The 13,338-nt window shown below is 39.2% G+C and overlaps 1 protein-coding gene across 5 annotated transcripts in view; it reads right to left on the bottom strand.

Annotated features, from left to right (window-relative positions):
- Positions 1–493: 493 nt before the first annotated feature.
- LOC136749350 (immunoglobulin-like and fibronectin type III domain-containing protein 1) overlaps positions 494–13,338 on the bottom strand; it is a 40,752-nt gene continuing 27,907 nt past the window's right edge. For all 5 annotated transcript variants that reach the window (XM_066703563.1, XM_066703565.1, XM_066703561.1 and 2 more), the window contains 15 exons: positions 13,181–13,305; positions 12,813–12,954; positions 9,633–9,719; positions 9,044–9,168; positions 8,676–8,817; positions 8,205–8,498; positions 7,328–7,627; positions 6,811–6,984; positions 5,421–5,549; positions 4,844–5,146; positions 4,549–4,637; positions 3,851–4,043; positions 3,294–3,590; positions 1,624–1,950; positions 494–1,466 (listed from right to left, as the gene is read on the bottom strand). In XM_066703563.1, the coding sequence (XP_066559660.1) occupies positions 1,462–1,466; positions 1,624–1,950; positions 3,294–3,590; positions 3,851–4,043; positions 4,549–4,637; positions 4,844–5,146; positions 5,421–5,549; positions 6,811–6,984; positions 7,328–7,627; positions 8,205–8,498; positions 8,676–8,817; positions 9,044–9,168; positions 9,633–9,719; positions 12,813–12,954; positions 13,181–13,305 (2,732 nt within the window). In that variant the 3' untranslated portion in view covers positions 494–1,461. The remainder of the gene's footprint in view (positions 1,467–1,623; positions 1,951–3,293; positions 3,591–3,850; positions 4,044–4,548; positions 4,638–4,843; positions 5,147–5,420; positions 5,550–6,810; positions 6,985–7,327; positions 7,628–8,204; positions 8,499–8,675; positions 8,818–9,043; positions 9,169–9,632; positions 9,720–12,812; positions 12,955–13,180; positions 13,306–13,338) is intronic.

Raw genomic sequence — 13,338 nt, 5'->3', positions numbered from 1 at the left:
ATCCATTTTTAATCAGGACGAAATCAACTTCTCTGCTAAGCAGACGCTGAAACACATTTCTTTTTCATTTTCCAAAATTACCCCCGTCTGCGCAACCAGGTTCATCGTATGTGGAAACAAAATAATCATAATATTTTATGACACATTTCACTATAATAACAGATATGAAAATGTATGCATCTTAATATAGTTTCGTTTTAAAAATCTCTAATAGGCTAATGCTTTTAATTTTAATGTAAATTGTTTTCATCGCTAAGACTTCTCAAAGCTGCTAGACAAGTGATTTCCTGTTGCACAAGGGCACAAGAGTCAAGTATCAAACCAGTGAGTTTGTGCACAGTCACACTTTCATTTTGAACATTGCACACTGCCTAGGATGCTAATATACCTCTAACAATGTTAACTGATTCAGTTTATGGAAAATATTATCTTACCTGGATTAAATATTTGATGTATCAATACAATAACTGGTTATGAAAACAAAGATACAATGTAATCTTTAGCCAGCATTTTGTTTTTATTACAACCATTTCACAACAGAACAAAAGTCACCTTCTAATTCTCAGACACAACTCAGAAATATGAAAGCAAAATGGTTTATTATTGTGCATTCTTATTTATTTGACAGTTTTCAACTGAAACCTCTTGACAGTTTTTTGGTTTATCTGAGGTACTCATGCTGTCCACCCATTCTATGTACTTAACTATAATACAATTTCTGTACTGCATGTATCCTTGTGCAACTTTGCTGTTCCATACTGTAAACATTTTTTTATAGTCAGCATTATTTCTGTGTATCAGGTTGTTGCATACCGTTCACACTTTCACCTTTCCTACATTTACAATGTTTTACAAGTTCCAGGTTGCATTAATATGCTAATAGAAATGCATTCTGTGAAATCATCTTCATCTTCTGATAAAGGCACACAGTGTGTGGTATTGGAATCCACACCAACTTCTCCCAGCAATAAAAGCAAAGTTCACTTTTCAACAGTAGCTTTTCACACTTTGCATAAAAATCATAACTTCCTAGTTGTCTGGTTTTGCAGATGCTTGTAGAATAATTTCCTGTTTCTGATCAACTGCTTCAACAAAAATGTTAATCGCAGTTTACATTTGTTTTGAGGACATCATATTCTGAATCGATGTCCATGCATCTCTTGGCAGAAGATGACAGAAGGACAAGCCTCTTCTCTCATCCACTTGCCATTACAATTTGGCATTCAGTGCCCTCCTGAGGCCCACCTTTAACACATCTCTCAGCAAGTGACCCGAAAGCCATCAGATGCATGATTTACATTGTACTTATCATAAATTAACATGTGTATATATATATTTTTATAAAATATAAATAACAAGAATGTTACTACATAAAAGTCAAGCTTAGCAGGAATTCCAGGACATTTCTAATGACAAAATAAAAACAAAGGTGAAGCACATTTGCTTTATCTCAGTGATACTTTATTCTGGAAGAGAAAAGAGAGAATTGCAGTTAGAGAGAGAAATTGAATTTACTCTATTTTATAAGACAGTCACAGCTCGCTGTAAACCATACATTCATCCACCCATAAACCCAATGCCTGAGAGTCACACATCTCAATTGTAGGCACTAGAGATCCCTACCTCTGACTGTGAGCCTCGTGGAGCACACCGCTCTGCCCAGGGCATTCTCTGCAACGACAACATACTCCCCGTTGTCTTCGGCGCTGACCCCCATGATGTGCATCGAGCAGACGCCATGCACGTTTGAGACCAGGTAGTTGGCATTCTGGTTGAGACTTATGTTGTTGCGATACCAAGTGACGTATGGCTTCGGGGAACCCTTCACAGCACAGCTCATGTAGCACTCGTAGCCGTGCGGCACAAAATGCGTCTTCAGTGGAACGATGAATGCTGGTGCTTGTCTGAGGTCATTCTGCTTATAGGTGGGCATCCTCACTGAAAAAGTTTCTGAAAGAAACAAGAAAATGAATGGTTGGCATCATGAACATGTCTCTTCAGACAGTCTACCAGTATATAATTTGCTTACATTTTTGGGAGGCCTATTTTTTACTTTCTGAGGCGGATCATTGTTATTTTTTGTTTATATGCACATTTTAGAAATATCCATACATAGATTAGCAATCCCCAGCCACAAATCCCAACAAAATAGCATTTTAAATAATGATAATGAGCATTCGTCACTCATTATAGTTTCTCACATGGTGTTTTTGTTCTATTCCTCTATCATTCTATATCAAGAGTGCAAATGGAACAGTATCTCAGAATGAAGTACAAGGATCAGTATACATTACTCTGAAGTTTTGCTTTGCCTTACTCAATATTGACACGTATGTCCATATTAATTAATTATAGGCATGGCCAAGGGCACATAGAGAAGATGTGTTAGAGGTGTATGCCATTCAAGTCTAATATTAGATGCCGCCCACACACCATTAAAAGTCTTCCACATATTAGATTCCTATATGTATACATACAAGTCTGTCAGCACATCAGTGTATCCTGGTCATTGAAAACTGGGGATTGTGTTTCTGCCACGTACATACAGAGATCATTGGAGGGCAAGTCTGGGTCACACTGCCACCTTCTCATCGGCCACACATATAATTGACCCATGACAAATCAAATCACACCTAAGGGAAGATGACTTCCCTTTTGTGATCATCATTATTTGCTATGTTATTTAGGTAATTATGTATTGTTTAATTCTGCTTAATAGATCCTTAGGACTGCTGTGTTTTCTAAGTAATCATTCTGCTTAGTTAAGTCTTTATTTTGGGTACTACACTTCCTCATTGTGTAAAGAAAACCATCAGCATACTTCTGTATCCTTAGGTATTCATATGTGTTGGTAGTATGACTCCTGAAATTTAAAATATGCATTCTTTCTCTCCCCCCCCTCAAAGTCAAGCTAAATGATGCATAATGTATTTGATAGTCGAGGCATTTTCCTTCTCATACTTACAGCATTTTGAATATGAATTTATTTCACTGTTAATTCACTGTTTTAGAGAAGATTTTACTTGTTAGAAATGTAATGAGACAAAACTGATTATTTTAATTAGTGGACATTAATGCAGTAAGACTTCAGCTGATTGAGAGAGTCTCACCACTGGATTGTTAACTTCTAAATACCATTACAGATTGTGAGGCCTACAGCACTGGACTTAATGACACATGCTACCAGAAGTTCACAAAAGTCCTTTTAGAAATCTTAATGCATAGCCAATGTGAATGGTTGTGTGTGTGGGGGGGGGTTTCAGAAATGGAAGCCTCAGTGTGACCTGGCTGACCTTTCTTTTTGCAGATCTCCCAGGCTGGCGATTCAGAGGGTGCACTGAGTCCCATATCGTTCTTGGCATAGACACGGAAAAAGTATCTGCGCCCGCTCATGATGTTGACTGCGGTGAATTTGTTGTTGAAGATGTGGTCGGCCGCAGTGTGCCAGGACATTTTGATGGAGTCACGTTTCATCACCATGTAGTGCAGCCGGCTGTCCAACTTCTCGTCTGGTGAGGGTACCCAGCTGACCGTCACCGTTCCGGGGACATTTTCCTCCAGCTGGGCCGGGCCTGGTGGCTTTGGCTCATCTGGAACAGGTAAGACAGTCACTCATAGCCTCACGTACCAGAATGCTATTGAAGGGGTGTTTGCTACCTGTTACTTTTTTTTTAACTGAAAGGTTGAAAAACAAAGCATAGGTGTTGCAAAAGGAAACGGATTTAATACATTTAGGATTTACTTGGAGAGAGAAAGCAGGGTGCAATTGCACTCATACACATTAGTGTTAAGACTTTATTACTAATACTTAATAGATTTTTGGCATAAATATACACTGCTGCAGTAATACCTGTGACTCTGATCTCAATGCTGAAAGATTCCTGACCAAATAAGTTCTTGATTGTGACGGTGTAGAGCCCGGTGTCGGTTCTCTCAGAGGAGGGGATCAGGAGCTGAGACATCCCATCGGCATTGGTTATCGTAGCCCGTTTAGACACAGGAATACCATCCTTCAACCAGGTGACATCTGGGATAGGAGAGCTCTACAGAACACACCAAAATTAGGAATGTTTAGCATAGTATTTTGGTTCTGATTCTTATTAATACATATTTACTGATAAATGTAATATAAACCACTCTAAAATCCTGGAGACACTGTGAAACAGAATAGCCTCTTGAGTTTTTCCTTGAAAATGAAAGAAATGAACATGTACATTATCCCACATTTGCCAAGATGAATATCTGTGTCTAATTCATTTAAAAGGCTGATCTCCTTTGGCTGATCAGACTAAATTAACCATCATCGGTTCTGACTTGATCAGAAGAAAGTGGCGTTTGATTTATTGCATACCGGAGCTCAATTTTGAAAGAACATGAAATATGAGAACGATGTCTGTTCTTGACAGGTTCTAATGTATATTTGCAATGTCTATACTCAATAATGCAATGTGTGTGGGAATCCCATAGTTTTTACAATATGTATGTACAGTACTGGATGTTATTGCTGCTATAACAGACAAGTGAATACAGAATAGTGGGGCTTCTCACCTCAAAGTTGATATTGGCTCTGACTGTGTTTCCAGCTTTTACCACCATAAAACTTTTGACACTGGCATCTGTGAGGAAGCGAGGCCTCACTAGAAAAGACAAGAAAGTGTTTTACAAAAATGGTTATTTGTAATACGTAGCAGCAATTAGAATTTTTTATGAGATAGTGTCTGCTTTATTAACAATTGTCTGTGTTCTATATTTGAAATGAATTGGCTGTCCAGTTTAGAGGAGGGAGTATCTTATGTAGATAAAGGAAGTAGGCTTAGGTCCTGTATAATGTTCTAATACTCACCAGGTGGGGGCATGGCAAGGATGTGGCTCTGCAGTTCCTGGGGTTCCCCCTCTCCCCCATCGTTGGCCGCCACCACTCTAATGAAGTACATGCCCATGGACTTGAGGCCCTTGATGGTGTAGGAGTTTAAACCTATTGGAGCCGCGTTACAGCGTCGCCAGTGGAGGCTGTCAGCAGACTTTATCTCCACATAGTACCCTTTGGCCGCATCCCCTTCGTCCTCATTGGGTTTCGCCCAGGAGAGGGACAAGGTGGTGTAGCTGGAGTCTGTCACCTTCAAATTTTGGATTTTTCCAGGGGGCTCTGAAGTCATAAAGCTTTGTGTAAGCAAGATTTTTATTGTCAATCAATACATTAGTAAACAGGTGTGCTGTGCATTCAAAACGGTAGTGTTATAGTGTACCCCCAGTTTTCATCGGATGCAGTTTCTAATGACAAACTGGAAATCTAATTCACAAACAAATGTGTGCAGTTTAGTATACTATGCTGGGTGTAGAAGAATATCCTGCTCTAAACAGTACAGTCGTATTAATTTGCGCTCAGATCTCACTGAACATTTCCCGTCAATGTGACTCACTCATTGGGTCCCGTGCAAATATGAAATCCGAAGGGACGCTGGGCTCTCCTGCTCCAGAAACATTAATCGCTGAGACCCGGAATTCAAACTGCTGCCCCTCTACAATATCTTTCACAGCAAATTTTCTTTCTGGGGGAAAACAAGGGACAGCATTGTATGTATGACGCAGAGTAGTCACTGTATATAAATCATGATATAAATAATTTATTTGAAGACAGTAAAATTGTCTTCCATTTATTTTCCCACTTTTAGTAATTTATTACTTTTTCACCTTTAAAACCATTTAAATTTTCTCAACCATTTGAGTAAATTACAAGTATTGCTTTTTTTACCATACAGAAAAGTCCACATGTGGTATACATTTTGACAATATATACATACTGTATGACAGAGGGCTAAAAGCATCACCTAATTAAAGGGATGTAATCTTCATAGTGTTTACGTTTTCACTACAGATCTGTATTTTATGCTTAATAATTAATACATTTTCACTGTTTTCTCATGATCTGGATTAATTTATATGTTTAATGTAAGGCTTAGTTAGATTTAAATAGGTGTAGTTGGATAATTACCTTTGGGTGACGGGAGGATGTCAAGTTTGAATAAACCTCAAATAAGGTGTGCTTTGATAATGCTCTATGATCAGGGACCATAAATGTGAAGCATGGCCAATGCAGATATTTCAACTGTAGGAATGATGTTACGAAAATTTGTTTCCATTTTGAACAGAGAAGGTTAATATAATTTATTGGAGTAAATACAAATTAGGGATGGATTTATGTAGTCTATACAAGAGAAGGCTACATAATAATAAGATGACTCCAGAGTACAGGACCAAGGCATTACACTAATATGTTCTACTTAAATAAAAATAGACAAATAGTTATTGGCTGCTGCTTGGCTATAAAAAGAACTAGAGGTGACACTGGTGAATTACTAAATTAAATGGTTTGGCAATAATTCGATTTCCATGAACGCTGCATTTAATATAATGATTTTCTCCGAATCTACAGGGTAACATCAACATTTACATGCAGACTGTTAAATGTACAGGTATATTCAGGTATATATACCAGGTATATTCCTCATTTTTTATTTACACAGAGTACACAGAACAGAATAAATTGCATTACATGAATTTCATGTTAATACTCATAAACTAGTTTTTTGGGGTTTAACTTTAATGCCATTTCTTTCTCTTTTCGTGATCATGATAAAAGGCAGTACCTTTCGTGTTTTTTTTTCTTTTGTTTGTATTACACAAAAAAACGTGTTTTACAAATGGAAACTATTAGAAATTTCAATCCGTATTAGATGCACCACATTTCTCCTGACCTAGAAAAATAACTTTGACAATCACAGAAAATCATAGTGACACAAAGTTTCAGACCTTGAATGGGCTCATCAGACACGCGGCTCCAGATGTTGCTTCCCTTCTTGCGTTTCTCCACGATGTAGCCGGCGATGCGTGATCCTCCGGTGTTGTGGGGTGCACTCCAGGAAAGAGTGATACACTTGCTGGTGGCACTGACCACTTTAGGAGGAGCTGGGGGGCTCGGGTAAGCTGAGGAAATCCAATAGCAGCAAATTACACAGCGGACTATACTCATTAAGAATAGGACTTCCTTAGCAAGTTGTGTCATACAAGATGTTCTATTACAGCCTTTTCTCTAAACAGGTGTAAACGGCAAGTACAGTTCTAGGGCAACCACAATCGTATAAAACATGTTTACCTGGAATCTTAGATAATCCTCAAGATTATTCTTGCAATAAGGACTCAACTAAACAAAAGCTTGTCAAAACATTTTCATGTCATTACTGACTGTGTATGGGTCAAACAGAAGATTGCTGGTAAGACCTCAAATAATTTTCAGTAGGCTCCACAGGTTAATAAAGAATTGGTTTACCCTTCATGCCAGCAGTGATTTCGTCCGTTTCCAGCACCTCGCTGGCACCCTCTGCTGTCAGCGCCTGTATTCGGAAGCAGTACTTCCTGCCGTGCTCCACCTGGTTTGTGGCAAAGCTGTGCGTGTTGCCAGGAACCTCTCCCAGCTTCGTCCACGTGTTGCGGCCCACCTGCTGCCTCTCTAATGAGTATTTCAGCACCGGCGCCCCCCCGTCATCCCGAGGGGGTCTCCACTTGAACTCAATACATGTGGGTGAGCTCTCCAGCACCTCCACTGGACCTTGAGGGGGGCTGGGCTTGTCTGAAGGCAGAGTGGCAGCACATTGTGCCCAACATTTTAAATATTGAATGAACCATGTCATTTCGAATGTCACAAAAATGTCTTGATATTTTATATTCTAGCAAGATTTGTAGTGTTTTCCCAATTTTCATCAAATGGAAACAAAAAAACAACAACTTCCTGATGTTACAAAACACACAGAGATGACTGGACACATTCATTTAGGACTGACTCACAAAGGGTAGTTCATAATATTTCAACTGTACATATGTTTTATGTCCTCTTTGTGCTCTTACAGCAAAACCACTACTGCTTTGTGTGTGTGAATACAGAGCATGTACGGCATGCTTTTTTTGTGTAACTTGATAGTCTAATTTTATTCTAAAATCTACACAAATCTATACAAGAGGAGTCTTTATCTCTCATCTGTCCTATCGTATACTGGAGGATCAGAAGATCTTTGGCATGCGTTTTTACAAGAGAGAAATCGGCATGTCAATACTGTTTGTGGGTTTTTGCTTGTTTGCATCTTAAATTAGGTATCTGACACTCTGACACTATCTGAAGTGAAGAACTGCAGCCAATCAGTTTTACCTACCGAGAACCACGAGGTTAGTCATCGCCTCGACTGTACCATTGTCGTTCTTAATCTTGACCTTGATTTCCCCACCGTTCTTGCGCTTGCACTTGGTAAGCAGCAGGCGGCTGTGGTTGGGCCCCATCTCCACTTTCACATTCTTGTCGTCTAGCAGCTCCTCGCCGTCCCTGAACCAGGACACCTTGAATGGTGGCCGTCCCTCGAATGGCATCTTCAGTTCAGCATTTTGTCCAGCCTTCACCGCAATGGGCTTTGAAAAATATTCAATGTCTTCTTTGCTCAGCACAGGTGGGTCTAGATTGCATGTTATACATTTACATTTTAGTAAGTCATAGAAACAGTATGTGAAGTTTTTTTTATGGTGAAGTGAAAAACTGTACTGCTATCAATTTTTTTATGACACTCTTTGTCCCTTTATAAATTGACTAGGGAAGCCTACCAGACAGATAAATAGACAAATGTACTACTTACCTTCCACAATTACATGGGCTTCTGTTTTGCGTCCTTCTGCTTCAAACCGGTACTTCCCTGAACTAGATTCATCAGCTTTGGCAATTGTCAGCTTATGGCAGGCCCCTTCTTTAGAAATGGTCAGTCCATCTCTTGAAGACAGCTGAGTACAAATGCACAGGCACAGAGTCAAGCATAATGTATCTCTTTGCTATAGATGGTCAGCTCAGTGTTTCACTAGCAATAGTAAAGCACCTGGGTACAAATGGGCAAAACTTTTGATTGACACTATGGTTTTCCTGCTGTAATATACTGTGTAGCTATTTCAAAAAATAGTTCTCCCCCGTTAAAAGCTATTTGTTTGAGTTGCGTTTTGATGAACATCTCACCTTCTCCCCGTCTTTAAACCAAACTCCTTCGGACTGGTCACTATTCAGCTTACAGACGAGCTCTGCAGCATGACCCTTCTGGGCATGTACGTCTGACAGCCCACTGGTGAAGTGAACAGCAGGCTCTGGAAGTCAGTAAAGCAAAATTATGAACTATTAATTCTTCCCAAAGACCTCAAAGTTCAAAGCAATGTCATTTTGGAAGGTATTTTGCCCTCAATCTGTAGTTTTTTTGTTCATTTTTATAGCTATTTATTTTTTACAATAGATAATTAATAACTTAGTCTCAAGGCTAGCAAAGCACATTGCAGCATTCTTCAGGGACTTACATGCAAATTTAAATTGAAAACCTTATTTATTTTTATTTTACAATATCAATCTATACATTTTTAACATAATGTGTCTGAGCAAATTACTACAGATTTTTCTGTTTGATATCTTCATGCATCTGTTTAATGTGCGTGTAATGTGAGATAAAATACAGTTAAAGAGTTACAGCATTGTAGCCAAAACCATTTGCAGTGCTTCTGCATGCTTTTAAAGGCATGGCTTCCATGCAACAGTCACTGCAACCCCTTCAATCTCGTACCAACAATAGTGTCCTCAGTCAGTGGCCCACGTCCAGCACGCCTGTTTTTTCTGTTCTGGTCGTCTGTGAGTCCACTGCTGTCCTGTTCTGAGCAGTGTTAATTTAGTCATCAGTTTTTGATTTAGGCATAGTCTTGGTCAGGCCAAATAAAATGTCCATGAGATATAGTCACATTTTAGTCATGCACTTTTCTTTATTTTTATTATACTAAAAATTGACTAAAATATTTTTAAATTTTAGTCAACTACAAATCATGGACTAACTTACATTCAAACACAATAATTTTATTAATGGAATTTGGTTTCACTATTTAGATGTTGTTTCAAATTCATTGTAGTTTTTCCATTTACACACACCTAAAGGATTATTAGGAACACCATACTAATACTGTGTTTGACCCCCTTTCGCCTTCAGAACTGCCTTAATTCTACGTGGCATTGATTCAACAAGGTGCTGAAAGCATTCTTTAGAAATGTTGGCCCATATTGATAGGATAGCATCTTGCAGTTGATGGAGATTTGTGGGATGCACATCCAGGGCACGAAGCTCCCGTTCCACCACATCCCTAAGATGCTCTATTGGGTTGAGATCTGGTGACTGTGGGGGCCAGTTTAGTACAGTGAACTCATTGTCATGTTCAAGAAACCAATTTGAAATGATTCGACCTTTGTGACATGGTGCATTATCCTGTAGGAAGTAGCCATCAGAGGATGGGTACATGGTGGTCATAAAGGGATGGACATGGTCAGAAACAATGCTCAGGTAGGCCGTGGCATTTAAACGATGCCCAATTGGCACTAAGGGGCCTAAAGTGTGCCAAGAAAACATCCCCCACACCATTACACCACCACCACCAGCCTGCACAGTGGTAACAAGGCATGATGGATCCATGTTCTCATTCTGTTTACGCCAAATTCTGACTCTACCATCTGAATGTCTCAACAGAAATCGAGACTCATCAGACCAGGCAACATTTTTCCAGTCTTCAACTGTCCAATTTTGGTGAGCTTGTGCAAATTGTAGCCTCTTTTTCCTATTTGTAGTGGAGATGAGTGGTACCCGGTGGGGTCTTCTGCTGTTGTAGCCCATCCGCCTCAAGGTTGTACGTGTTGTGGCTTCACAAATGCTTTGCTGCATACCTCGGTTGTAACGAGTGGTTATTTCAGTCAAAGTTGCTCTTCTATCAGCTTGAATCAGTCGGCCCATTCTCCTGTGACCTCTAGCATCAACAAGGCATTTTCGCCCACAGGACTGCCGCATACTGGATGTTTTTCCCTTTTCACACCATTCTTTGTAAACCCTAGAAATGGTTGTGCGTGAAAATCCCAGTAACTGAGCAGATTGTGAAATACTCAGACCGGCCCGTCTGGCACCAACAACCATGCCACGCTCAAAATTGCTTAAATCACCTTTCTTTCCCATTCAGACATTCAGTTTGGAGTTCAGGAGATTGTCTTGACCAGGACCACACCCCTAAATGCATTGAAGCAACTGCCATGTGATTGGTTGGTTAGATAATTGCATTAATGAGAAATTGAACAGGTGTTCCTAATAATCCTTTAGGTGAGTGTATATTGTAGCAATATTCGGTTTAGTGTCCTGCAGTTAATGTTATAAGATGTTTTCTTAATTTTCTCATTGTATTTGAAGTAGGGTTGTTGCAATACTAGAATTTTGAACCTCAATACGATACCAGTTCAGTTTCACAATACTTGATACCAATTCGATACCACACACACACACAAAAAAACCTCCACACACAACATACATTACCATTACTTTCATAAAGATACACAATCTTCACTCCAGATCAAATGGGCTGGAGCAGTAAACATAAGTATCACAGTATTTAGAAAACGTTTTCCAGAATTCAGTAACCATTCAAACATTTTCAGTGCAGGTAGCTAATAACACTCATGTATATTTTGGTAATTTCTTTGGCCAACAGAACACAGAGCATTCCGTGACTGGTTTAATCTGGCTTGTTGTAGTTACAGTCAATAGGCACATTCATGTTTTACATTTTACTGCATTATTATTGCATAGATTTATAATATATTGAAAATGTGTTCCATATGGGAATTTATTGTCCTTTTATTTGATATACAGAACACACACCAGTCATTATACAGACCAAAAAATAATACAGTTAATAACAGGCAAATATAACGTCCTCTACTTGCTACACAGTCTTCAGCCATAGTTGATCCGTTAAACAATATTAATACAGGTATAGTAAAGGTAACAAATGTATACAGTGTAACTTATGTTTTAATAGATAAAGGCATGTTGGTTAAGAATCTTAAAGGCAGATAGCCAGAAAACGAACTAAATCAAGCAGCATTACCTAGATCTATATTATGAATATGCATTTAGATATAGCTGAATCAATATGTTTTGTAAATACACGTTATTTTTATATAATGCAGATTTCTTTCTTCCAAGTACTGAATGAATAGTTACTCAAAATTAACATGACTAACCAATCGAACGTGCTAGTATAGCTAGTTTGCGTATAATATCTAATGATGATAATAACAACACTAACATTATAGATAACGTAACTAGCTTTTATCAAACTCTCTTTTTTGATTAAATATTAGTATTTATCTTGAAGGAAATTATCACACTGAAAAGTCTTGTTTCTTCTAAACTTTACTGCTCCTCCTGCACCAGCCCGTGCGTACACTGTGTGTAGATTCCAGTTGTGTTCAGCCAATGAAAAGCTGCACTGCATGGCAGCAACAGACTTGCTGCCTGGGATACGGTGCTATTTGACAGATAGGCAGGCAGTGAAAGCACAAATGGTGTGTTCTGAGTTTTAGTCAAACTGCTGATTTCGTCTCGTCACATTTTTGGAAACGAAAATTCAAAAACAATTAGTGATCGTCATCGTCATGTTGAATGATTTTAGCCTGATATTTGTCTTCATTAACTAAAATGAAAGTGTTTTGATGAACATCATCATGAATTTCATCAATTAAATTAACACTGGTCCTGAGCCTTACCCACTGTCAATACCTTGGCCCCCAGCACTTGCATCCCCAGCACCACCCTGTCCTGGCCCATCTTCTATGAATCCAACCCCATCTTGCCCTGCACCTATTTCCCCTGCTCCACCACCCCCACAAATCTAATTTCTCAGCCCCAGACAGACAAATAGACAAATGTACTACTAACCTTCCACAATTACATGGGCTTCTGTTTTGCATCCTTCTGCTTCAAACCGGTACTTCCCTGAACTAGATTCATCAGCTTTGGAAATTGTCAGGTCATGGCAGGCCCCTTCTTTAGAAATGGTCAGTCCATCTCTTGAAGACAGCTGAGTACAAACGCACAGGCACAGAGTCAAGCATAATGTATCTCTTTGCTATAGATGGTCAGCTCAGTGTTTCACTAGCAATAGTAATGCACCTGGGTACAAATGGGCAAAACTTTTGATTGACACTATGGTTTTCCTGCTGTAATATACTGTGTAGCTATTTAAAAAAATAGTTCTCCCCTGTTAAAAGCTATTTGTTTGAGTTGCGTTTTGATGAACATCTCACCGTCTGCCCGTCTTTAAACCAAACTCCTTCGGACTGGTCACTATTCAGCTTACAGACGAGCTCTGCAGCATGACCCTTCTGGGCATGTACGTCTGACAGCCCACTGGTGAAGTGAACAGCAGGCTCTGGAAGTCAGTAAAGCAAAATTATGAACTATT

This window comes from Amia ocellicauda, chromosome 5, assembly GCF_036373705.1.
Source record: "Amia ocellicauda isolate fAmiCal2 chromosome 5, fAmiCal2.hap1, whole genome shotgun sequence".
Classification (NCBI taxonomy): Eukaryota; Metazoa; Chordata; class Actinopteri; order Amiiformes; family Amiidae; genus Amia; species Amia ocellicauda.
This window is presented reverse-complemented; position numbering and strand designations above follow the sequence as displayed.